This window comes from Ambystoma mexicanum, chromosome 5p, assembly GCF_040938575.1.
Source record: "Ambystoma mexicanum isolate Mex_15411 chromosome 5p, UKY_AmexF1_1, whole genome shotgun sequence".
Taxonomy (NCBI): domain Eukaryota; kingdom Metazoa; phylum Chordata; class Amphibia; order Caudata; family Ambystomatidae; genus Ambystoma; species Ambystoma mexicanum.
In genome coordinates this window covers 533,940,997-533,967,836 of record NC_090930.1, presented here as the reverse complement: position 1 = coordinate 533,967,836, position 26,840 = coordinate 533,940,997, and the positions used below count along the sequence as shown (strand labels likewise).

The following is a 26,840-nucleotide window of genomic DNA, read 5'->3' as shown; positions in this document are numbered from 1 at the left end:
GTTTTAATTAAATGAGACAAGGCCTGCCTCACACTGATCCAGTCCTGATGTCCCGCGCTTGCCTGAAGCTCAACCCCTCCAAGAATTCCTACTGCTGACCAACAACACCGAACACCCTGACATCCAGACCTGGCTCTCTGCCATGAACCTCGAGGGTTTCATAGTGCAGCTAGCCACTTGTTCCAGGTCCCTTGGGTTCAACATCGCCAGACATCTCATGTTCAAACAGCACATAGCAAGAAAGATACCAACGGTTTGGTACCAACTTTCATTCCTGTGGACAATCAAGTCCTTCATCCCAGAAAACAACTTCTGGTCTGCAGTCCAAGCCTTAGTCCGCTCCCACCTGGATAGTTGCAATGCCTTTTCGATGGTCTTTCAGTGACTGCCCTGGCACCCCCATGATGTGTCTTACATGTAAAACGCATTAAAGAACTCTGCAAACCTGACCACATCACCCCAAACCTCATGAAACTTCACTGGCTCCCACTGAAAGCATATATCATCTTCAAATCCTGTTGCATCATCTAACAGGCTGTCACCATGAGGTCACCAAGCTACCTCACTGAGCAACTCAGCATCTTCAGAGACCTGTGATCCACCAGAAGTAAAGAAATCTACAAACTTGAACTCTGACGGTGCAGGAAGGAAAGAACCTTATACAGGTCTTCTCTGCTTACGGTCCAAGATTCTGGAACCTCTTCTCCATCAACATCAGACTTGTCCCATCGCTTTCACAGTTCAGGAAAGAGCTCAAAACCTTCCTTTTCAAGGCATGGCTCCTCCCTAACACCGAGGTCCACACACCATGCACTTCCCCCGCTACAAGAGACTCTGTGACATGCTTCCCACTGTCTCATCCCCTGGTTGCTTGTAGATCCCCTGCTGCTAATCGAACACCCTCATCCTCCAATGTTAGCTCCCACTCCCTTTTTCCCTGCTTCTCTCAGTGTTTCCTTCCTCTTGTCATTATTAAGCGCTCTGTTATTTCCCGAAGCTATGTCCCTGCTCAATGAATACCCTAATATTAATGAGACGACAGTGGTGATATAAACTGATCCAGCTTTCAATTTTTCTTTTTTATATATTTAAGGATGGTGGGGTGCTTCAAGCAGCTGTTATGGGGAAATGTTCTGCCAGCATTCACCTGAATTTTGGGAGCCTATGATGCATGTGTGTGGTGCACCAAACCCTACACTGATGTTTGAAAGGAGGGGAGGCAGCCTATCATTTGCACTGGCCCACAGCCCGCGAGAAATGTGGAGGTCACCACCTTTATTCAACACCGTGATTTGCCCGTTTCTTTGAGTCAAGTAAGAAGTGAAAAAGTGCGTCCTATGAGCCTTGCCACTAACCTGATTCTATGTGAATCGAGAAATATGTCTCATTTCTGGGATGGTTAGCTATTGAGCTGAAACCAGGGAGACACCAATTATATGGTCACCTGGCCACATCGACCTTGGTCAGTAGGGAGAGGCTGCTGCCGAACGAGAAGATCCCTTTGCAATTAGGAACTCATTTATATTAGTCCCAACTTATCTACTATCCCAATCTCTAGGCACTACATTTTCATTAGGGGAGGCCCACCCTTGCATTCTGTAACCAATTTGTTCTTCCATTTTGCTCTGTACACACTGTGCACTTGCTGTAACTAGCGCCTGGATGTCTGAGGGCTTTGTGGTCTGTTGATTCGGATAATGAGGTGGAGCATCGCGGCCCCCTCATCTGTGGATGGATTTATGAGATTTGGGGAGAGATACTCCTTATTGGAAGACTTTCTTTCTTGATGCTTTGCCACCCCAAACTCTAATGGCAATTCACCTGCCGGAGTGGTGATAGCCCGTTATCCTCTAAACCACACAGTGCTTTGTGTACATAGTATATCGTACTATCATCTCTCTACGTATCATATTGTATATGTCTATTGGGGTCATTGTTTTCTTTTCAGTGATCGCCATTGCATTAACAGATAGAACTTGACGTCTTATTCTCTTCTATCAAAATCTGCTCACAATTTTTAGAGAATCAGTCATTTGGATAATCTTCACAACATGCATATTCAATGCCAGTTCCATTCTATGCCCTCACCTTCTACTCTCTTTGTTTCAGCCACTTTAATGTGTGACAGCCTTGTTAGTAAATGTAAAGCAGCCTGCTTGGCTCTTCACAAGTACATCTGTTTCTCCTCGTTGCATGTATGTTTTTTTGTTTATTTACGTAAAGATGGCACATTTGTTAAGAACAGGTGTTTTTAATAAAAGTACAAAGCAATTGCATGCCAAAGATCAATCAGTTGATTGTAACTTCTACAATCACCTTAAAGAGTCTCTGAGGCGAATGATGTCACAACACCCAACCATGCATTATCAAACAAAGAGACCCATTGGTGTTCATTATTGATGTTGCAGCTATGTAAAAAAACAAACTTTAATTGTTATAAAAATGATATGCATTGGGAGTGGGGGGGGCATGCTCACACTGGAAACTAGCTCCTCCTATTTGAAATGTCTATATGAATACACCATAAACGGGAACAGATGCCACAACCATATTAACATCAAGCCGCTGATATTCAGGTCGCACACCACTGAGCTTGCCGCTGTCTGAGCTAGATATGGTCTGGTGCGCACTCAGATAGAGCGTGTATGACCGTACTCTCTGAGATGGTACACTGGGCCGTATGTGTATCACTGTGCAACCTGAAAGCTGTTAAAAGTAGTAGCAGACCTCTGACAGCCGTGCCTAAACACACGTGCATGACACACAGGAATTCTCATTAATTGAACATCTATCAATTTTACCCGTCCTGATGAGGTCCGCCGTACTAACAGCAACTTCCAACTGGTTCTTGTTGCCGAAACACAACCGTGTCAACATCCCTACACAGTATTGAGCGTTGATACTGTTTATTAAGCTGTTTTTTCAGCAAATAGAATGACCTATGGCTCCCAATAAATGCAATGGGACCCTCCTACTTTAACAATAATTTATGCTTGCAATTATTCTTTACATGTCTAATTGTACTATGCTCACATTGCATCATTGTTTTTATTATTCATTTTGTCTTTCCTGTGACACATTTCGTTTACACCATTGTGACATATGGAATTGTGATGTCTACTTTCTAACTAATCTATTAGTAAAACTCATTCAAAATTCTTTTTCTGGATTCATAACATATTCGGGCCCGCCCTGATCAATTTGTGTTGCTTAGTATTTACCCTTCCACATAGACAGATCAGGGGATTGCCAGGAGCCCTTTAGTTTATATTGATATGTACCTTTGCATCTGTTAAAGGTGTTTATTAAGTCAACGGCAGAATTTATTATAATAATAATAATTTGCCATTTACATAGTGCTATGAACCCTCAGGTATCTGAGCACTGCTTATTATTACCCATGGTGTGTGGTGCTCATTTATCGACCTACGAAGGATGAAAGGATGAATTTGGCCCCGCTGGGATTCGAACCTGCGTTAGCAAGCTCTGCACGGATGTAAAAGAAAAGAGAACACTCTACTCGCTGTGCCACTTAAACGGCTATGCTTATATGGAAGTTGCAATGGTTAGTACCTTCATTAATATTATCTCAGTTGCTGGGAAGGGAATTAATCAGGAAAAGGGTGGAAGTCAGTGATTCTTGGTTAACAGCTTTCAGGTTGCATAGTTCAGAGTACACATGCTTGGGCTGGCCTTTATGATGAACCAATACCACCGCAATCCTAAAGATTGCAGCTGTGCGGTCTGACAAATCCACATGGAGCAGAAATGTCTGAACTAGGAAAGGGGGAGAACTGGCCTGATCTGGGTTAGTTACCATTAATGCCCCAACTCACGGCAGGTTTGGTCTCTGCAGTGGGCCTTAGATCTGCCCTCAAAAATGGAGGAGGAAGACTTCAAAAGCATTCTGGAAACATATTCCATTATGTCCCAGAGTTGATCAATGACACAGAAGTAAATAGCCTGTATGGAAGTGGGGTTTAAGCATAAAGCAGTGTATGTGAATGAGAGAGGAGGTCACCATAGGTATCTGACAGTAGAGCAAGGACATGGCAAGACCCCTCCCTACCCTGACCCCTAACATGATCAGCAGATCAAAAGGAGTACCTCCTGTAAAAACTCCTGGAGATACATTTCCATAATTCAAAGGACATTCGAGTTAAAGGACGTAATTGAGTCTCAAATACCAGGTGCATGTAAAACCGCAGAGTGTCCACAGAGTGTCCGCAGAGCGGAGACCAGTTTTAGAAGCTGGCTGTGACAGATGGCAGGACTTTAACTAGAAACTGGAGGGACACGCATACTCTGGTAACATATTCCCCTGTCTCCCGAGGGGCAGTCTTGGAATAAAGAGACTAGAATTTCAGTAATACATACTACGGCCCACATCAAGACCTAAGTAAAGTCCACTCCTCACTACCTCAATGCACATAGTAGGGCAGAATAAATACTTCACCCAAGACCCTACGCCTAATTCCTGAGCCTGACACCCCTGGAGAAGTCTGTTTAAACCGGTGACAGAGCTGCCCTCACTTCTGGGTATGAGGATTCAGTCCATGTGACCATCACGCAGAGCACAGATCGTGCATCAGGCCTAATTCGTGATCCCATAGCTAGCCAGCAGTGGGACAGACCAAATGAGCTGCAGAGGGGGTGTCTTCGCCCATAGGCAGGATGGTAAATTCCAGTACACGTTGGAGCGGTGTTACATGCCTACTCAGTCACCCCACTAGTTTCATACTACCGTTAAACGTTAGCATTGTCTTGTTCAAGTTGAGCATTTTCTAGATTAAAATTGGACAGTCCAATTTTCAGCACATGAATTGTCACATGAATCATGTGCAAAGGAGAAGGCTAAAACAGACAGGAACAGATCAAAGAATGAATTAGAAATAGAAGGCAGGAATCAGTTGGTTCATGATTAGAAAGGGAAAGCACTGATTGTCATTTTAAGGGACCGTGGCACTAAGAGTTGCTTCTTTGACTAGTAAACATTTTCAAAGGACAAGGCGTCCTGTGCAGTGTTAGTAAATGGAGGCTATATTCTTTACTCTCAAACCAGTACAGTCAATAGTGTATGTCAAGTGATGATAGAGATTATCAAACAACTTTCACGTGACTATAGAAAGTTCACAAATGTCCAAGACAGTGTGCCCGGCATGTGGTTAGCATACAGAGAAATGAAACTGCATTTAACCGAGAATGCACAGTTGAGAAGACACTCTTCTTCTTCTAGGATTTGACACTGAAGAAGACAGTGGCATTGGAGCAAAGCCTCATTTCCTGATGCCTTGGAAAATATAAAAGAGCAGACTATCACCACTCCAGACCCCAATTTGTACCCAAACACCCCAATATGCCCATTCTAAGAAAAAGCCAGAAGGGAACAAGACTTGCACCCAAGAAGAACAGGAAGCCAAGCAACAGCGAAGAGGCCCCAACTGCAATTGCATTGGAAGAGCCAATGGGGACATACAATTAAATGTTAAGATCTCCAACACAGGATTATGCAAGTGATATCAAGGCCACAATGGCAAACAATAGTGAAGACTTGAAAACCCTGAGCTTCAGAGAAGATATAACAGGCAAAAGGATCACCTACATGAAAGGGAGCTCAGAAATAGCTGGCAATGTCATGTGCAGCGTGTGTATTACTCGATGAATGAAGTTGCAATGTGCAATTTCTGAAGATGGGGGGGAGTCTCTCAAGAATCTGTTTCTGTTGCCGGTAGGTGTGGCCCCGGTGAGGTCCTTCAGTGTGGACAGTCCATCTTGGTGATGGGCCATTTTATTAACGAGTTAAGGGCAACGCGGGCGATCTGGAGTCTGGGGAGGCCATGTCAGGCTCCTCGCCTGTTGCCGAGCTGTTGCACTGCCATTACTGATACTAGGTTTACACTAAGCATAATGAGAGGAACATACATACTCTGAAAGGAAGTGAAGTGGGTGTAAGAGGGATTAATTTATCACCAAACAAATGTTCCTGGAAGAAGAAATAAGAATGTGAGCAATAGGAGGTGAGATTATGGAATAGCATTAATAACATTTTTTGTATGGAAAGGAGAGTGAATGCACGGGAAATCTGCCCGCCAAAAACAGCAGATAATTACAAACAACGTGAAGCCTTATGCTAGAGATACCAAGACGAAAAGGGTGCAAAAGAGAGAGTCACTATATGTACAATACATTCCGTAAATGATAGTAAGTAAAAACCTTTGAATCTCTCAGACACGCTGAGATTGTCTCTGGGCTGCATTGATTTCATAGTTTTAGCCGCACCTCATTACAGAAGGGGGCACAGTCTTTGTACATCAATCTTTGCCCCACTCCCACTAGTAGTTAATCCAGCCCAAACTGGGGCACAACCCATCTGCATGGGTCCACAGGGAAGCCCAGACATGTTTCGGCCATGTTGGTGAAATGGAATTGGCCTACTGAAAGTCGCCCTAACTAGAAGAGAATATGCTCAATGAGTCTCTCGCTCACAGTGCCTCGCAGAACCAACATTGACTCACTTCTGAGGCCCAACCAGAAAGGGACAAGTCTGAGGTTGCTTTTGTCGCTGGTAAGAGCAGGCACTGCCTAGCAGTTGGGGCTTCACTCTTCGCTTTGGGTAGCAGCAACAAGACTGTTTTTTCTATGGTTAGTCCCCTTCTGTAGCAGGGCAATCAGAATTCTCTGAAGTTATGACCAATTCCAAACTTTCCATTCATCACTTTTTGGTGTTTGTACTGTGCGGAGAGAAGGGAGAAAATTGGTTTGTCTGGATGAGAATTATACCCTTCATATATGATATGATATGGCATTTATAACGCGCCTTAGTACAAGTGTTTCAAGGCACGAAATGGTATGTGTTTGTGTGTCACTTTCCCTGAAGAGATGAGTGAACCCCCTAACTGGTATGACCCTTTTTGGCTATTCTGTCACGTCTTCACTTCCACCTATAACTTCTTAACAAAATACCCACCTGTCATTCACCATCAATCATTACTATCACATCCTGCAAGCCAGACCTGTGCCTCCACCAAAAAACAAGTAACGTTCAGATCTATAGCCTCATAACAATTTCACTGACTCTGAAACCTTATCCAGTTTTTCCTTAAATCCTTCCTGCGCATGTTCCATATCAGAGGTTAGTGAAATTTCTGCTGACAAAGCGAAATATTTCAACATATATTTCACTTTTGCCATTTTGCAGAAAACAGCATTTTTCATGCAAAATTCTAGTTGCAAAAAACGGAAATTTCACACTTGCGCCAATTTTGAAATTGTGCACCTAGTTCATATGCAAAACTGTGAAATTGCCACTGATGTGTGTGGGGTTCGGCAGAATTGTGCTAAATTATCAGATTTTGCCTGAATTTCTGCACAAAATCCACAGAAGAGATGTGCAGGATTGTGCCCACACCTAACCTACATCACAGTGATTCTGATCTTTAGCCCCTAGATGCAAAATGGTGGCTTGATCCCAGCGCCCTTGTACCAGAGACCAGTCACTCATCTATGAGCATAAACCTTTCCAGGCGGCAAGGCCTATTTTCAATATTGTTGGATGTGCTGGTTTGGTTACAGGGGGACCTTTCCAGGAAAGTAGCCAACTGTTGATAAGTAGTCCCTTTTCAATGAGTTTATACTCAGTACCAGTCATATGCCCACAGACTCCGAGCTTGTTACGCTACTCGATTTTGCCACATAAGCTACACTCAAATAGATTGAGGAAATAAAGCCTTCTGCACTATGCTTGGCCACAGTGAAATGTTGGTTAAGCTCCTAAATAGAACGTTTTCACCTCACATCTTAAGGATTCAGCTCATCCAATGAAAGAGGCGAGAGGCACAAACATTACCAAAGGAAGCCTGTATGCTGTAGCTCTGGATAAAGGGAGCGGCCTGCTTCTCCTGTTGGTGCCTCGGTCACAGATAGCTGTTGTGGAATGTGGTCACAGACACAGAATGGCACTTGTAGAGAGCTGTACATATCATAATAGACTCCTGTCTGTCAGGGTCACAGTGTCTGCCGTATGTTCAGCCCACGCGTGAGGGAACTGACAGTGCTAAGCTAGCTCTACCCCCATCCAGAGGCCCTGGCATGCATGAAAAAATGCAGCCCAGAAAATGGTTACCAGCCCCCTTCAAAGCTAACCAAAATACCCCGTTCAATCAACTATGTCATTGGTATGTAACCCTCCCTACGCCGTATTGAAGGCAGGCCTGTCCTTTATAACTACCCTAAGGGAATAATAATAAACATGACTTCTTTGTGTATCCACCTGCCTTCACATATCATCATGCGGCTGCAACCTTTAGCTCTGCAGATGTTTTGGACTACCACTCCCATCAGCCCAAGACAGCAAAGTCAATGGTGAGCGATCATAGGAGTCGTAGTCCAAAACATCTGAAAAGCCACAGTTTACAGACCCCTGCCATATATCTATTGCCAGTCTGCAATGGTAACACTCGATTCTGTTTGCAAAGTGTGTGTCAGTCATAGGTGGCTTTCTCCCATGACAACGGGAAGATGGGTCGGTAGCAGGCTCAGTCCCAAAAATGACCAATCAGATGGCTTTAAGTGGATAACTTCACTCAGGACATTATTCTGGGCAGGAAAAAACGCCTGAAAGATTAAATAAATGTGTTGTTGACAAACGTTACTCCCAATGATCCATTCTCCTTCACACTTTTAATAGAACTTTGTTCTAAATTAGTCTCTAAAAGAGTGCCTTTCCAGATCTAGTTTGTCTAAACACATTTCCTCATAATACACATTCAAAACGTGGCAATGACGCAACATTTATACGTTTGAAATAAGTCGGCCTTTCATACATGGAAAGTGGTGTGCAAGTGGTTCCATGACCCAGTGGCATAAATCAGCCTGCTTCTCACCTAATGCACATAACACTCTCTAGGGTTCTCTGAGCCAAATACTGGACGGCTTGACTGCTGATGCTCCAGAGAGCCCCTCCTCGTTATAACCCTGGTGCTTGCTTGATAACCTCTCCCGCCATCTGAAGGATTGCAAACACCAGTGAGAAAATAACACGGTAGCAGAGCATGGCTGGAAACAAGGAGGCAGATGTTGGCAAATGATTCATTCCACTTGCATCCTAACAGAACAAAATATGAATGCAATTTCCTGAAAGGAAATGACAATTAATAAGGAAGTGGACTGCAGAGGCCCTGACTTGCTGTCACTGCAGTTGGAGCAGCGCCGGTTTCATGAATACTCAAGAGAAGTCAATACAATAACCTCTGGTGACGCTTGAAAGGCCCTGAAGGACAAGACGCCGAGATCAATATGGCGCGCGCGCGCGCTATGAAGAGATGCGGCCGATCAGCCGGCGTACGTTATTACCTGTCGGGGAGATCAGGCCAGGTGATAAGAGGCCGGGGACTCCGTGGGGTAGAAGCCGTGCGTTGTCTTGCATTGAGACGCCCAAGGACCGCTTCGGAGGCCTGCCCGGTCTGGAGCTGTGGGGAACAAGGCATTGAAATGAAATCCATTGCTTTCTTTTCAGCCACACCAGTCATTATTTGCTTTTGTTAAAACAGGGATGCAGTGGTCTAAGTACTGATATATCCTTCCGGTGACACTGCATGGCAAATACACAATTTGAGCAGGGTGCAGGTTTGGCTCACAATTCACACTTGTACGTTGCCTGGTACTCTCAGTTTGCCAACTTCGTCCCAACACACCTTTTATAATGTGTGCTTTGCCTCATTGAGGACCTGGTGCTTCAATCAGAAGCGTTTACAGAGAAGCATTCAGCTATGGGCAAGTCCTGGGTATGCAGTAATTCAATCGCAGCAAAAATGTCGCCTTTACAAAAAATTGTGGAAAAAATGCGGTGGTTTGACCCAGTAAAGGTGTACCCCATTATGCCATTTAAGGGGAGCAGGGATGCGAGGGTGTCCCCTGCTCCTCTTGAATGGTATAATGGGTCTGGGGGTTGCGTGTGTGTCCCCCGTATCCTTTACATCGATTGCGGCAGCAAAACCACAGCCTGTTTGCCGCGGTTATTTGTGTAAACGTACATTTTTGCCACAATTTTAACACATGGAACCCAAGTCCTGCAGGTGGGTGCTTTACAAATGATATGATATGATAGGTTATTTATAACACGCTTAATACCCAGAAATTTCTAAGCGTGGACTCGGGGATCGAACCTGTGTTGCTCCATGTTGTCTTGCTTCCAAGGTGAGCACTTTGCCTCTGAGCTATCCAAATAATCAGTAAGCACATAACCTGTTCATGACGGGTGAGTGGCAGATTAGGGATTCAGATTAACCGGGCAGACACACATGACTCTGAACAGGAGAATTTGCAAGGGTTTGACAGCATATTTTGTTAGATGGCCGGGTCAGAATTTCAATGGGAGTAAGTATATGTGACAGGGTGGGTTCCCCTTCAAGGTGCATGTCGTGGACGCAGAGGGATGCTTTGAATGTGTGAATATTGGTGGTGTTTCTTATGAGGGGGGGTTGGGAGCTCGAGTGGTGGGGTTGAGTATGGGGAAGGAGCTGAAGCAAGAAGATGCACAAAGGGACAGAGCGTGGAGGGCACTAGAGCACAGAGTGTGGGAAGCGGATTAGAGGGAGAAACAATCAGACAGCAAGGGAGAAACAAGTCTATGAATGGATTTAAAGACTTGCAGTACAAACTTATAGAGGGACGGGTTGCATATTGCAAGCCAGCCAGCAACGAGGCTACTGGGAGAGGTGGTCGATCAGTGAGGGAGAGGCAAGTCTATGAATGGATTTACAGATTGGTAGTGCAAACTTGTAGAGAGACGGGTTGCATGTTGCAAGCCAGCCAGCAACGAGGCTATGGGTAGAAGTGGGAGGTCACCAAAGGAGAGTTTAGAGAGTGTCGGAGGCAGACATGAGAATTTTATTGACGGGAGCAAATGAGATCAGAGAGAGGCCTAAGGGAGGAGAACCAGTGTGGAAATTGGAGATTTTATGGGATGGTAGATGAGAAGGGGGTGGATTTGCTCCTCGTGTGGCACAGGCACAATATTTGATAGAATGTTTTTCACCGACATTTTATTGTTGCTTGGAGAAAAATGTTTGGCGAGAACACTGACATGATTTTACCTGACAAAGGAAAACCTACAAAGCTATTTACTTGGAACGAAGCCACGCAAAATGTTTTTCAAAAAATGGCGGCCCATGTGAACACTGATGCTAGATTCCTGCATATCTGCTGAGCATGTTAGTTTCATAATGCGTGCAACTTTATACATATAGCCCACACCAGACGTTGCCACACCAGACCCTGTTACTAGGTTGTCCTGATCTTATCCATTTCTATCAACGGTCGGGACGTTGTCAGGTGTGAAGGTGGGCTTGGATGTATCCCATTGGGCAGCTACTGTTGTTGCTGGGCTAGGGCTTGCAGTAACCCCTCCCTGCTCATCTTTCGTCGATAGTGCAATGTGAGGGTAACTATACCACCAGGAGCACCACCCACCTGGCACAGACAATGTGAGTTATATGTACTAACAGTCTCCGGAAAGGGATATATACATAGCATCCAGTTACTAAAATAGGTGGTGAAAAGGCAGGACATAGGCGTGATACAACCAGCAAGAGCTGCTGGTAGCCCGCCGTCTGCCACTTACCCGAAACTCAAAGACCATCCTAGATCTTGCAGAAAAAGAGAGGCAACCTTTTCCGACCACAGCCAAATTAGGAGCCCAAGGGTTGCAGTCTCATGAAATACTGCAAATAAGAAAAATCACAAAGGTTGCATTTTTTGTGAGCGATAGTTTGAGAAATGCGCAAGTCACCTTATTCTGAAACTTTACCCGTGCATTTCGGGGGGCTCGGCGGCAGCACACAAGATGCACTCTCTAGCCCCCTTGCTTATATGGGACTGCCCACTTTCGCCATAGGCAATTTCCCTATAGAGTGGTTTGTTCTCACTAGGGCCTGTCGGGAAATTGCTTCTAGCTCCTTTCGACGTGCCTCACGGAGAAACGTAAGGAGTGGGACAGGGTGCAGGGAGGTAGGGTTTCTTATGTGGGAGGGCATGGGGTAAAGGAGAAGGGGGATGGGTTGAGGGGGGGAAGGAGCGGGCCTAGAGGGAGAGCAGGGGTTTTGGGGGTGTCTCCTGGAAAACAGAGGTGAGCACAAGATGAGGGTCAGGGGGAAAGCAGAGGATGGATGACAATTGCCTCCAGTGCCAAACCCAGAAGCTGGTCAATGCATCCCCTCAAAAGTGTGCATTCTTCATAGATCGCCATACATTAATGTTGGGGGCACACTCCTAAAACTAACGTATTACAGGCTCTCAGCACCCAAGGAGGTTCCTTGGGTGGATTTCACAGTGGCATGCTCTTAAAGGAGAGTTCCGGGACTTTTTTTTTATTGTCCCTACGGTTCGGCCATGTGTTTTTAAGCATAACTCGGTAGATCGTAGAAAACTTTCCTATGGACCTTACCCGACTTTTCGTCCATTAACGCACTCGAAATCAGCCGCCATTTTCTGATAATCCTATCACTTGCCGCATCGCCCTGGCTCACCTGCTTTTGCGGCACTAAATCAAATCCCCCGCCCCTGAGCCTGACATCAGCAGACGCGTACCGCCCATTTCCCAACGCCAAAGCACGTTTCGTGTCAACAATCGCTGCGCCTCAGCTAATGAAGTGTCGCCATGGAAACGGCAGGACGCCTCTTTCCTCAATAAGTATAAACACACCGTTTCACAACACACAGCAGCAGATTTTCGATTCCATTACTCTCGCTGTGTTACTTTGAGTATTCTGTGACTAGTTTCTGTGCTCTGGTCAGCTACCTTCGTTGATTGTAGCCCGTGTGAACAGATACCAGTACCACCGCTATAAATTATTTTACTTTCTTTACCACACAATGGCTACAATAATGCCGTATATGTACGAGCCCGAGTACACCGAGGAAGAACTACTGGAAAGGCAAGCACGCGAAAACGATGGGGATTCGGACGGCAGTTGGGAGGACCAGTCAACGGATGAAGAGCCTGGACCATGTCGCATGGACGGCGTCTCCACCTGGTGCACGTGCAATCGGTGCGAGCTAATGCCAACTGAGGAGGAGAACTGCTGCTGCCGTGAAAATTCCGGGTGCTTGGCCTACATTTCGGAATGCGAGCCAAGTCCGCAATGCATCACCGAGCTGCCAGAGTTCAGGGAAGCCTGCCTCTCACGGACAGTGTTGAGGATGATGATGGTGCTTATGCACGAACTTTGCGGCACTGTTCGTCCGCGTAATCCGAGTAACGAGTAAGTATACTCTGGTTGTGATGTCAGTGATGCCACTACTATTTCATGGTCGTCTCCCACATATAAAACTACATCTACATATCATTCGAATGCATGTAAATTGGTTCCATGTTGTGCATTTTCTAGATAGAATTTTTTTCAAAGCAGAATGACATTTTTGTACCTGAATCGACAGTGATAAGAAAGTTGTCATTTTAGTACAGTTTGCATCCTTCATTTTCACAGGTGGTACAGGCTGGTGGCCTATCGTTGCTTCACTTGGTGGCTTCACGGGAGGCTTGGACACCGCGTTCGGAGAGTAATACCTGCCTGTGCGGTACTTGCCATTAGACAACATTTCCCCAGCGACAGTGGACAATACCGCAGATTTTCCCTGGATGTGCTGCAACCGCAACTTTACAATGTGTAATGTTTATTATTTATGTTCAATTGAAATTAAGATCTAAAATAAAACCCAACATATATTTTAACAATGGTTGTTTTGATTTTTTAAATGAATCTAGTGTGTCTCCATTGAATAGTCTTCCTGTGCCTTGTCTTGTCACACCACATGTCTCCGGCCAGCATCCTCCCTCACGCTGGCCGCCCACCTTCAATCCACATAACCGTTGAACCCATATGCAGCAGACATACATATGTTATTTTGCGGGTTGGCATCAAGCCTCCCGGCCTTGCCTCCTCCCCCAAAAATACTTACCACACCACTTTGTTCAAGCGTTGGCAATAAAAGGAAGGCCGTTGGATTTTATTGATACAAAACATGGTTATAGGTAAATAATCAATATGGTTGATCATAATAAATCATCCTTTTGGGCACCGGGTACAGAGATGACCCCCTCTGGCCCGTGCCGCCTTGCCACCACAGGCCAGCCTGCTGCTGACTAACTGCCTAGGGATCCAGGGTCTCCAGGGTGAACTGCACCCATATATTCTCCTGGGAGGGTGAGGTATTTATAAACTCACCCCCCTGCCTTCCATGTACTAGATCCTGCAGCCTGCCTCTTACATGCAGTTAGATGGCCTCTCCTTGGTGAGGCCCTACGGCAAACGAGTCTTGTCTGCACGACCACCGCCCCAATCCACCCCCCGCCCTATCAAAGGCAGTTCGCACCGGGGTACTTGCGCTGGCAAGTGGAGCTGTCAGGGAGCGATAAAGGCCAAGAGGTGCCAAAGACCATGTACACTTCAAAGTGGTCTATAGAGCATGGGTTGTTGTTCCCATGTCTACCGCCAGACCCCGTGTCTCCTGCCAAGCATCCCCCCTCACGCTGGACGGCCCCCTGCAATCCACATAAGTGTGTCTCCATTCACGAGTCTTCCTGTGTCTTGTCTGCACGACCACCGCCCCAATCCACCCCCCGCCCTATCAAAGGCAGTTCGCACCGGGGTACTTGCGCTGGCAAGTGGAGCTGTCAGGGAGCGATAAAGGCCAAGAGGTGCCAAAGACCATGTACACTTCAAAGTGGTCTATAGAGCATGGGTTGTTGTTCCCATGTCTACCGCCAGACCCCGTGTCTCCTGCCAAGCATCCCCCCTCACGCTGGACGTGATTCATACACGTCATTCATTCACAAACACACCCCTGTTTCGAATTCTTTATAACCCACTTCATATTTATAATGAGAACTTCTTTGCACTTTGCTAGTCAACCCGTGAAGGTGCTGGTTATCTGCTCTTCGTCTCTGTGAACTTCCGTGACCACTTCGAGGAAACTCGTCAGTTTGCAACCTGTGAACTGCTCCCTGTTCTTCGACAAGAAACTACTCTGATCCCTGCATCTAACTGTTTGCTCGTCAAGGTAAGGCCATGTACCATACTCATTTTGCGTCCAATTTCTTTTCGTTCAAGACAGTACATGCAAGGAACTAGTCACATGTTCTGAGTTTAGTCAAATTATTTTTCTATTTTTTTAAAGTTATTCAAATACTTATCCGCATGTGAATAACGTGTATAGTTCCAAGAACCAAAACATACCTTGCATTGAACCTTTTATGTGTCATTTAATTTTTTAACACATTGGTATTCATAGAGAATTGTTGATCTTTACTTTTCAGAACTTTCCACAATGCCTGCCTGTTCCATTGGCGGTTGCCCTTCGAAGACCCATAATAAATCTGAAGGTACTATAATGCATGTTTTCCCTAAGACAATAGATCAGATAAGAGAATGGGTCCGATATTGCGGATATCCACCCTCTGAGCTTGAAAGTAGAGTCCTAGAAGTCTTTGCGGACAAGAGGGGTGATCGATACCGCATCTGCAGCAGGCACTTTACCTCTGACATGTACTCCACATCATTGCTAATAAAGAAGAACACACCGCGAGCGAGGCGAAAATTGCTCTCAACCGCTATTCCCACTCTATTCGTCCACATCCCTCCACTGGTGAGTCAAGTTTACGTATTTATCTCTCGGCCTTGCGGTAGTGTGTAGCATTAGCTAACAATAATTTCCCCATTTATGTATCCACTCAATATGAAGGCGGAAGATTCTCCATCCGTGTCGTTATTGCAGTCATCAGCCACTTCAAGCGCCTATCGGGTAATCTTACTTGGCTATTCTGCCACTGACTTGTTTTAGGCATGTAAATCAATAGTTTTAATTTATCGTGTAATTATTTTACCTAATGGTACACCCTTGTACTCGTCCTCTAGTCTTTGCTTTCAGTTATAATTATTGTTATCCAAAATAATTCAAGTACTGTCTTTCAGGGAGATGCTGAGGAGTCCAACGTATTGACGACTACCGTTGATGTCACTCAGATGCTCGAGGTACGTTTCAGGACAGTTCCATCGATGGAGATCATCAGATCTTGCATTCTTGTAGCGTGATTGTTACACACAATGTTTCTTTCGTTTTTAGCCATTGATATGTCCTTCTGTCGTCGCCCTCCTATGTGTCTTCTTTTTTCAATATTGTGTTCATTACTAATGAAAGTCCTATGTTTCAGGGAGCCGATGGAGCATTAGTCCAAGAAGAAGGGGGAGCGTGCAGTTACGGGTCGGCGCAACAGCTTGCAGAAGTGTGCACGGCAGTCACATCGTCCCTTGATGTTCTTATGCATTTCGAGGTATGGATACTGACAGCTCGATCAAGCGAGATCATATGACTTGATTACATCCGCTATACTTCCTTCTTTATTAACGCAAGTACTATGTTTCAGGGAGATGACGGAGCTTCTTCTACAAGAACATCACCCCTAGTAGTTGATGCAGATTTCTGGGTGGTGACACTTCCAACGATCGAGCAAATCGAATCATATTTAGATATCCATTATTTATTTTAGACAACTGATCATTTGTGCAGGTCTATTTAGATGAGCCGTTGACGCCTGCACAAACTTTATGTTCTTTTTATCAAAATAGAAAACCATACTAATGCAATTACTGTGTTTCAGGGAGTCACTGAAGCATCATCTTCAATAATATCATCAATGGAAGTCTATGAGGAGCCCGAGGTATGGATCTTGACAGTTCCATCTAACTAGATCAACAATGCGTGAATAATTGTCGTTTGAATGTTCTACACAAAGCGTTCATTCGTGTTTTGCTATTGAGATGTACGTGGGTATTGGTCCCCAAGTACATTTTGTGTTTTCGATATTATTATACATACTAATGAAAGTTCTATGTTTCAGGGAGTCGATGGAGCGTCAGTGCGTGATGGATGTGCTTATCAGGAAAACATAGTCGTTGCAGCGCAAGAGGAAGTGGAGACATATACACACGAGTCGGAGCAACAGCGTCCTGATGTTGAAGTTCGAGGCAAGAAAGTTTCAAAGAAAAGAAAGCAAAAGAAGGTTAGTGTCCTGGTCACTATATTATGTTGTTTTTCACTGTTAATAGTTCAATACTGTAAGTTGTGTTTAAACTGAACACCCCTTTTCCAATCTGTCCTCTAGTTGCGAGTGGGTGTACGAACTAGATCTACACAGACAGTGAAGCGAACGAGAGATGTTGCTTGTCAAACCTTTTGGCAGGGACTTGAGACTGGAGAAGCATCGTGCCAATGGGAAGAATATGAAGTGATTGACAACGGAGCTATACCACCACCAGCCATTGATAGTGAATGTCCTCCTGGTAGTTCGGATGCAGTCGGAGATCAATTCACAGAATCCACACCCGCAAAAACTAAGACCGCGAGAAAGTTGAAGAAATTGTTTTATTCACCCATTGCCGGAGAAGGAACAGATGTTGCAATGGAAGAGAATGAAGTAGGCGACAATGAAACACCATCAATATCACTGAACATAGCGGAAGACGATATCAGAGATTCTACCTTTCATGTGAGTGACATGTCCTCAACGTTACAGGCCGAACCAGCTGGGATGCAGAGTGACAGTATAAGGAAAGAGGCCAAATTCATTGTATTCAATAGTTGTTTGATTGATATTATTATTTGGATGAAATGTGGGCATTTGGTTGGTGGGGAAGTATGTGGGGAGCCATTGATTAATGTGACTCGTGCAATTCGAGGCACTAACCTTAAAATACATGCCACCTGTACAAAATATCATCCTTTCACATGGTCTGCACAACCTATGCTGGGACAACTGCCAGCAGGCAATCTACTTTGTGCAGCGGCTGCACTTTTTAGTGGTTCAAGTTTTAAAAAATTAGAGTCGTTCTTTCAGTTTGTGGGAATCCATTTCATTGCGAAAACTCATTTCTACAAATACCAAACCGATTATCTATTTCCAGCCATTAGCGAAGCTTGGAGAATGGAAAAAATGTCTATTGATAGTACATTCGCGGGCAAACGGTTCAGGCTAGCCGGTGATGGACAGTGCGACAGCCCAGGATTTTCAGCCAAGTACTGCACCTACCACTTTCAGGACATGGAAAGTAAGAAAATTGTGAGTTCGGTGGTCGTGCAGGTGTCACAAAGTACATCCTCAGTGGCCATGGAGAAAGTTGGCTTTGTAGCATCATTGCAAGAACTACAATCGCGGGGAATGGTGATCGACCTGATAGCCATGGACAGACACGTTTCAATTGCCAAGACAATGAGAGAACAGTACAAAAATATAAATCACCAATTTGACGTTTGGCATCTTGCAAAATCAATCAATAAAAAATTGTCGGCTGCAGGTAAAAAAAAAGAATTGCAAGGTATTTCACAGTGGTCCAAGTCAATCAGCAACCATCTTTGGTGGAGCTCAAAAACATGTGGAGGGTCGTTGGAAATTCTACTGGAAAAATGGCGGTCAGTAATGCCACACTGTACAAACGTTCACCGATGGAACACGAACCAACATTTCCACAATTGTGAACATGGCCATTTGTCCACAGAGGAGGCACGGAAGAAGAAGTGGTTGATTCCTTCATCACCCACTCACAAAGCCATTGAAAAGATTGTATTTGATAAAACTATAACAAAAGCTTTGAGGGGACTCACGGAATTCTGCCACACAGGAGATTTGGAGGTGTTCCACAATATGTGCCTCAAGTACAGGCCAAAACGATTGCATTTTGGCATGGAGGGCATGATAAATCGGACTCTTTTAGCGGTCTTGGCACATAACCATAATGCTGGCCGTCAACAAAGTAGGACGACCGGAACTTTAGGGACGCTTCGCTACAATAAGGCCTTCACTAAAAGAAGTAAACAGTGGGTGATCAAACCAGTGTTTGAGGATATGCAATATGAGTTTATTGAGAAACTTATTGTTGACGTCCTAGATAGGCACATAAATGGAGTTGTGAACGAACCTGTGCAGGGGACAACTGCATTGCCACCCAACATTGCATCTGTTCCATGTCCACCTAAAGAAGAACTCATTGAGAAATACACATCACGGTTTAAATGATTGTAATTTGATTGTCTGTTCTCTCAAGTCTCCTCATGTCGCAGGCCCATTGAATATGTGTATCTATCCAACCTTGTTCATTTGCGCATTAAATTAAACCAAACAGTAATATAAATCATTTTTCAAAAAATATAGAATCTCTCCGTATTTATGGTTCTGTGTGGCTGCAAAGCACGCAGACAAAATGCAAAGATGGAGTGTAAATTTCAAGTCCTGTGAGAATGCCTTACACTGAATGTAGCTAACTAGGAATGTGTGCTCGTTCAAAGTGAAGGTCAGCTGCTTTGATTTTTTCTCGGGTGCCAGAATGGCCCACGACTCAGTATAAGGTTCTATTGTATTTTGACCTTGACAGGCCGGGACCACGTAAGAAACGATAATGAATATAATTTCAGAAACGAAAGCCATTTCATGTTCGTTCATTAGAAGAAATAACGTCGGCATAGAAGGAGTGGTATTTCGGGGCTGCCCTACGCACAGACGTAATGGAAAATGCAAATATAATGTAAGTAACTCTTTAGATGAGTTTATACCGCAATTTAATTACTATACAGTAGCTTTAAAGACGGGTTAAGTTGTACTTGTTCGTTCTATGTGGCATGTTGTTTTGTACCGCGCACTATCTTGGGGAGAACCGTCTACTTTTACGGAAGCACCTCAAAACCTTTGCTTCTGCTTTCTCTCTCCCTCTCCCCTGCAACAACTGGTCCACTGTCTGCGATCTCGGTCCTGGGCCCTTCCACTCTCCACCTGCACTCCCTGTCAACCCCTGCACTGAGGGACTGTCTCAGTATCCTACAGCCCCCCCTTGACGTTTAAAACCCAGTTGCACTGTCCTAGCTATGAAATAATTTCCCGACCGAATATATAAAATGAATAATTTTAATAAAGATCTGATGGTGAGACTAATTTCATTGTTTATGTTTTTCAAACAGGTACATCATGCATTACTGCATGTGTCACGAGTACCAGACACCGGCGGACGGCTTCTTTAACCGCCAGTTGCTTCTCCGCGTGAACAACGTTACCACCCTGACCATTTTATGGGACGATCGCCAAGTACAAGTATGCCCTTACGCGGTACTAACGGCTAGATGCAACATACAGACCGTTGTGGTGGCCTAGTGCCTCGTTGTTGGAACAGCCATGCGATTATCAGTGCGACCGAAGAGCTTATTTTATCGTAAACCAACACCCTGTTTACTGCACACGAACATCGCTTGCCTCAAGACGAACTATTTTGGATCGAGAGCAAATAAAAATGAAAATCGCTGAATATTCTATAAACATTTGATGTCAAATAAATGTACTTTACCAAATTTACAATCTTGCGGTTTGATTTAAAAGTACAGTTTCATATTGCGAATTGTGGCGCGCTGTGTTGTGTGAGCTGATCTGTGTTGATTTCCGGGTTCTGTGTGGAGTCGCGTAGAAGACGCCAGGGCGCGTTTGCCTACGCAGCACAGTCACGTCACGGATAGAGGCGGGGAATATGAATGTTTTGATAAAGTCTGTTTCAGGGGCGGGGGATTTGATTTAGTGCCGCAAAAGCAGGTGAGCCAGGGCGATGCGGCAAGTGATAGGATTATCAGAAAATGGCGGCTGATTTCGAGTGCGTTAATGGACGAAAAGTCGGGTAAGGTCCATAGGAAAGTTTTCTACGATCTACCGAGTTATGCTTAAAAACACATGGCCGAACCGTAGGGACAATAAAAAAAAAGTCCCGGAACTCTCCTTTAAAGCAGGCTCCCAGTACCCAAGGGGTTCCTGGGAGCCCATTTCAGAGTGGCAGGCTCTTAAAGCAGGCTCACCGTGTTAGGCAGAATTGCAGGCAGTACTCTCTGGGAACACCACCTACAATTAGGACTACAGGTGCAAGCAAAAACCAACATTTGGTATTAGTCTGTACCACACACTTTTTGGTAGCGAGCTAAGCAGCCAGGCTTATGCCAAGAGGGAATGTGAGCAGTAGTTGAAGTTACACAGAAGTATCACAATCACAGTGGTTCAAGTAGAGACACTCACGGTTTCGTTGTAAAAAATACTTATACATTTATTTACACAATCATTTAGAAAACATTCACTATTAGAAATCAACTTATTATGAAACACCAATACACTACAGTAACAAACTCTACTTTCAATGGGAATAGAAAGACATAGGTTTGTACAATGGATTAGAAAACACTTCTGTTAGGTAATGCAAAGGTTCCTTGTACTAGGAGGGTCAGTTCAATTCAATAGGCCAGGCCAAAGTCAATAGTCTAGTGTTCTTGGATAGGACAGATCAGTTCTGGTAACAATCGGAGCAGTCTTTGGAAAAGTTCTCAGAAGTAGTTTAGACGAAAAAGAATGATATGCTGGGTCACAAGCTGATTAGGCCTGCAAGTTGGGAAAGTCTCACAAACTTTCACCGTAAGAGTTAGGATCTCTCTGGCACTGTACCTTAATGTGAAGCAAAAAGATGCAGCTAGAGACGTTGGTTCCTGGCAGTTCCTGCAGATCTCGCTGTTCCTGAGCCCCAGTCGTGGGGACAAGAGGGAGGACGTCGGGGGGCTCCTGCACTGCACAGTATCGTTGTCAGAGCAAACAAAATGGAGTCACTTTGGTTCAAGTAGCTGTTTCTTCAAGACACAAACTGGTTTCCCTCTCCCTGGCTAAACCTTAACCAGCATTGTATCAAGGTGTCTTCTGAGCTGATTGGTCCCACCAACTCAAAGGAAGACGCCATCCTTGAAGGAGCTTCTCTGTTGAATGGAGTTCTGGCAATTTGGATTTGCAGCAGGGCTTCACCGGGCAAACCAACGGTCCAGTGGTTGGAGCAGCCATTCTCTTCCAGTTCGTCTTCGGTTCTTTCGTTCCAGTGGTCGACTCTCCCTTACAGTCCTGGAGATTCGCCTTTTAAACAGTTTTCTCCCATTCATTTCAGCCTAGCTGCCACTCACCCAGAAGGATGGCTGTCCTTGCCAGACAGTCAGCCAGCCAATCACGCCAGAGTGCATTTGGGTCTCCTAGGAGTCCGAGCACAGGGAGTTTTGAGAACCTTCCTCACTTCCTGCCCACCCCAGACACTCAGATGCCAAGGGCGGACTTCAGTGCTGAAGCCCGCCAAAGGCTCACGAACAAAGGGACCAAACCTGGTTTGGCACGCAGAGTTAAACACCAGAAGGACCTTTCCACAAAGAAACGGCGAAAAAAGATGACCAGAGTCTATTTTTACAGAGGGGTCTTGGGCGCCATATTGAAAAACATAGCGGCCCCGATTGTTAGCTACCGGTGTTCCGGTCGGGAAAAATCATGGCAGTTCATTATAAAACCACTGCCACCAGCCATTTCAATAGGAATGGGTAGCTTTTGACAGCTCCAAGAGTGTTTAGACCTAGGGGATACTAAGTAACCCCTCCAGCACTCTATAGGAAGATAGTGTGAGCTGGGTCTATGAATTTAAAAAGACCAGTAAAGTCAATTTAACTTTACATTCTCTGGGGAACAGTAGTTCACCTCAGAGAAGGTATTCAATCCTTGGGAAGTCCAAAGGACATCCCGTGCCACTGCACTAATGGTGCTGTGTGACACAAAAATGAAAAGATGATGCCTATGGAGCTATCTAAAACTCCATAATCAAACAAAATAAACACAGAAAACAAACAGAATTAAAAAGTACAGAGTCCCAAAGTTCAGCAAAAGAGCTGGGGGTCTCTAAGGTAGAGAAGATTAGCACATTTTGAGAACCCTCCCTAACACCCAGTACCCAAGGGTGTCCTGGGAGCCCATTTGACAGCAAGGGGTTCTGGGTGGCATCTCACCATTTGCAGCAAAGAAACGTGTTGAGAATGTTGCCTAATGTGTTGAATTCAGAGGGCTTGACCCAAGCATTCAAAAGAAACCCAGGTCTCAATAGGGGCCACTGTGTCCACGGGAACAGAAAAGGGGTCTTATGGAGAGTAGAATACATACACAGTTTGGCTGGGTGCTGAACTTAACAGGACGTGTATCCAAGATGGCAAACACGAGTTCATATACACAATGAATCTGCCAAAAACAGCCCAGAGAATAAACTATGTAGTGATATTGGAAGCATTCTATCACACTGAGGCCTGCTTTACAAAAACCCTTTAACATAACATTCTTTCAAGGTAACATTAAGAAATGAACACGCTATGCCACTGATATAATTTACAAAAAGTAGAGATGTCATTCTTTTATGAAAGTGCAGATGGCTTTTTGTAGGTTGTTTTGACATGTGCACGGAGCACGCATATTTTGTTCCCCATTTTCTTCGAAATAAGGAGATTTATTTGGTGCACGATATTAAAATCAAGCTTTTGGAGGGTCAGGGCATAAATAAAAATGGAGCTTGGCAATATGTGTGAAAATATGTGAGTGCAGCCCCGGTGGTAATACGGTCTGCGCTGCTGAATAATGGAGCACCTGTCTGACACAATACTGCGCGGCATTGTATTAAATAACCCGGCTCCCGCAATGAACGCGGCGGTGGCACAGCGCGCGCGCGCAGAGGAGACTGCGAGCTCACACAGACGTTTAAGTTATGCTCGAGTCTGTCAGCCCGCCAGCCGCAGAACTCTCCATCAGTGCACGGCACACTCTGTGCTTAAATGAAGACAACTGCGCGCTATCTCGCGCAGAGATAACACGAAACACGCATCGTTTATCATGCAATTTACCACTGTGGTGGTGTTTAACATAAATCTAGCGCACGCGTAAAAAGCCAGCAATGGCCGCCGCGCTTTCATATTGCAGGCCTCGAAGGGTTTATCAGACGTTTATTTCACAAGGACGGTTCTGTTAGCGCACTGTGTAGCATGACATGTAGGCAAGGATGCGTTAACCGCACTCCATGGTGTTTTTATGGCTGCTGCACAAATGACCACTAGCACAGTACTTTTCCGGATCACTTTGGGCCTAATTCACAGAGCATGGAGAACAGTGACTTTGCACTGCAGAAATACACTTTGCATCGGGCCCAATTCACAGAGAAAAGTGATTTTGCACTGCAAAAGTTATCTTTGCGCTAAATTGGCCAAATTCACAAACAAAGCACTAAGGGCCCGATTCATGGAATATTTGCCCGGCTCAAAGTGAATTTGCACTGCTGAAAAGTGACTTTGCACTACTGACACAAACCCTGATTCATGGAACCGTGCAAAGTGTAATTTTGCAGTGCAAAGTCCTGGCAAAGTCAGCACATAGTCATTGTTGCAGTACAAAATGGCGTTGCCTGGACTTTGCACGACAAAAATATACTTTCCACGATTCCATGAATCAGGGTTTGTGTCGGCAGTGCAAAGTCACTTTTCAGCAGTGCAAATTCACTTTGAACCAGGCAAATATTCCATAAATCGGGCCCTAAGTCTGTGGAGTTTGTGAGTGGGGGCTTCCGAGGGGGTAAATCTCATGCAAAGAAAGGGCATTACTGAAACGCCTGTGCATTTTAAAAAACTGCCCAGCGTCAGTATGATCTATCGATGAATAGAATCCATTTCCATCCTCAGTATAGGGGTGGGGAAATATTTTAAAAACGTAACAAATGCATGCAGATTTTCAGAAATGAGGCCTGTGCAATTTTTGTGACTGTGTATCTGTCACCAGCAGCATTCTGCAGTACTGAATGCCAGTCAGTGGCGGGCGCTGTACAGAGTAGTTTAGTGGTTTAATTCCCGTCTGACTTTTATGGAATCACATTAATTACAGGGAACTGTTCAGATGGTGGCTGGGACGAGGCATATGTGAGTGAGTGATGTACTTCCAAGCCATACCACATACATCAGGTTTGTCAACATTAGTAAACATTCGTGACTGACAGCCTATCTAAGCTATGCACATTGGCCATCATTTTTCATTAAATCACGCTTCCCTTTTATTTTTCTGGAATAGCACATGGCATTTTATAATTTAACTTCAAACTGGAGGCCTCAGATTCAGAACTTCAGAAACTGCTTCTGGCCCTTGAAAAGGACAGGCTGCCAATGCTGCGGGAAATGTCTGAGATGCCAAGTTGAGTCGCGCAAATGTAACTCAAACAGCGGCCTCCTCAGAGGTCTCCATTTAGCGAAAAGCGCCTATTCTACTCTATTTATTATGTTCCTAACACAAAAAAGACAGAGCATGAAATACAATATTTGAATATTTTATGTAACAAACTGTGTTAAGACCTATTCATTTAGGCTATAAAACGCTGATTCATGGAATTTTTTGCATGGTGCAAAGTGACTTTTCAGTGGTGAAAATTGGCTTTGCACTGCCAACAAACACCCTGATTCATGGAACCGTGCAAAGTGTCTTTTTGACGTGCAAAGTCACTTTGCACTGCAAAAATACACTTTGCACGGTTCCATGAATCAGGGTGGAGCAGTGAAACGTGTATTTTTTGCAGTACAAAATGACTTTGCACAGCAAAAACACACTTTGCACGGTTCCATGAATCAGGGTGTTTGTTGGCAGTGCAAAGCCAGTTTGCACCAGTGAAAATACACTTTGCACTGTGCAAAAAAGTCCATGAATTAGGCCCTAAATAAAATTTTAAAAACAAATAACTCAAAAGGAAATAAACAGAGACAAAGTAGAAAATATTTAAAATGAAATATGCCATTTACTGTCGTAAGTGTCCAAAGATGTTTAACTTCATGACCTATTGAGGGCTTAGCCTCCCCATTCACCCCTCCCGCAGTCAATGATGGGATTGAGTGACATCTTGTTTTACCACCGTCATGTCGTGCTGGAATAACGTATATACGTGGATCCTGGGCTTCGTACGTGAGGAAATCCTCGTGGAATACGGAGGTGAAATCTCAGCTAGTGGGCACCAAGCTGGAACTAGGACAGGCACCTGGGTAAGAGCATACCCGCGATCCTGTGATCACCAAACAGGTCTAAGAGAGTATAAGTCCTCTGAGAGACAGGAAAAGGGTGGTGACAGGGTATTGGAGTGAAGACTGATACACCCACATAGAAGGAAAATAAAAGTCAAGCTGGCACATACAAGATGGTTTGGAGTGGTAAGATTTGTCATGAGAAAAAGTGGAAAGGTACCGATGTCCATAAAATGCCAAAAAGTGAAATAGTGCTCATGTGGACGAGAAACAACCACAACATTAGCAAAAATGTTATTGTAATATTTAGACTGCAAAACATGTATGTGCCCCCCCTTTAGTTGACATAGATACTAATGGAGAGTATTTTGGCATAGCTCAATTCTTTACAACATACCACACTTAATCAGCAAACCCAAAACTGTAGAAGGCAACAGGTCACAAGGGATGATTTCTGGTAGAACAACCATCCATCCTGTTATTGGTTTGTGCAAACAAGGAGAAAACGACAGCTGATGACATTTTACCCCACACCATAAACGTATAGTCAGAAGTAGGGCTGCGAGAGCAAGTCTGGCGATTTTTTCAATTGCCAGAATGTGGGGTGTTATTAGAACTTCTCCAGAGATGTGTACTGGGAAGATTACGGTCACCCAGGGATAAAAGAAATCAGGGCCACCTGCGGTGTTCATCGGAGCTCTGTTAAATGCCTCACTGCCTACCTGGTCTTGGTTTACCCCTGCAAGACAGTGGAGCTGGATAAACATTGTTCTATTTCAGTGCTAGAAATAGAAGAACTCTGGGAGAAGGGAAGATATGGGGAGCAGTGGGGTGGAGGTAGTTGCAGAGGTGATTTCAAGAGGCGTGAGGTCTGGTTTGGCACCCCAAACATGTGCCGTGAAAACATGTGGGAAAATAGAACTTTTGCCTTTGGGTTCCACAAA

The 26,840-nt window shown here is 44.7% G+C and overlaps 1 protein-coding gene across 15 annotated transcripts in view; it reads right to left on the bottom strand.

The window, feature by feature from the left end:
- The window catches only part of DACH2 (dachshund family transcription factor 2), a 1,006,899-nt gene that overhangs the window by 566,279 nt on the left and 413,780 nt on the right, over positions 1 to 26,840 (bottom strand). For all 15 annotated transcript variants that reach the window (XM_069612949.1, XM_069612948.1, XM_069612947.1 and 12 more), the window contains one exon: positions 9,352 to 9,467. In XM_069612949.1, coding sequence (XP_069469050.1) covers positions 9,352 to 9,467 — 116 coding nt within the window. The remainder of the gene's footprint in view (positions 1 to 9,351; positions 9,468 to 26,840) is intronic.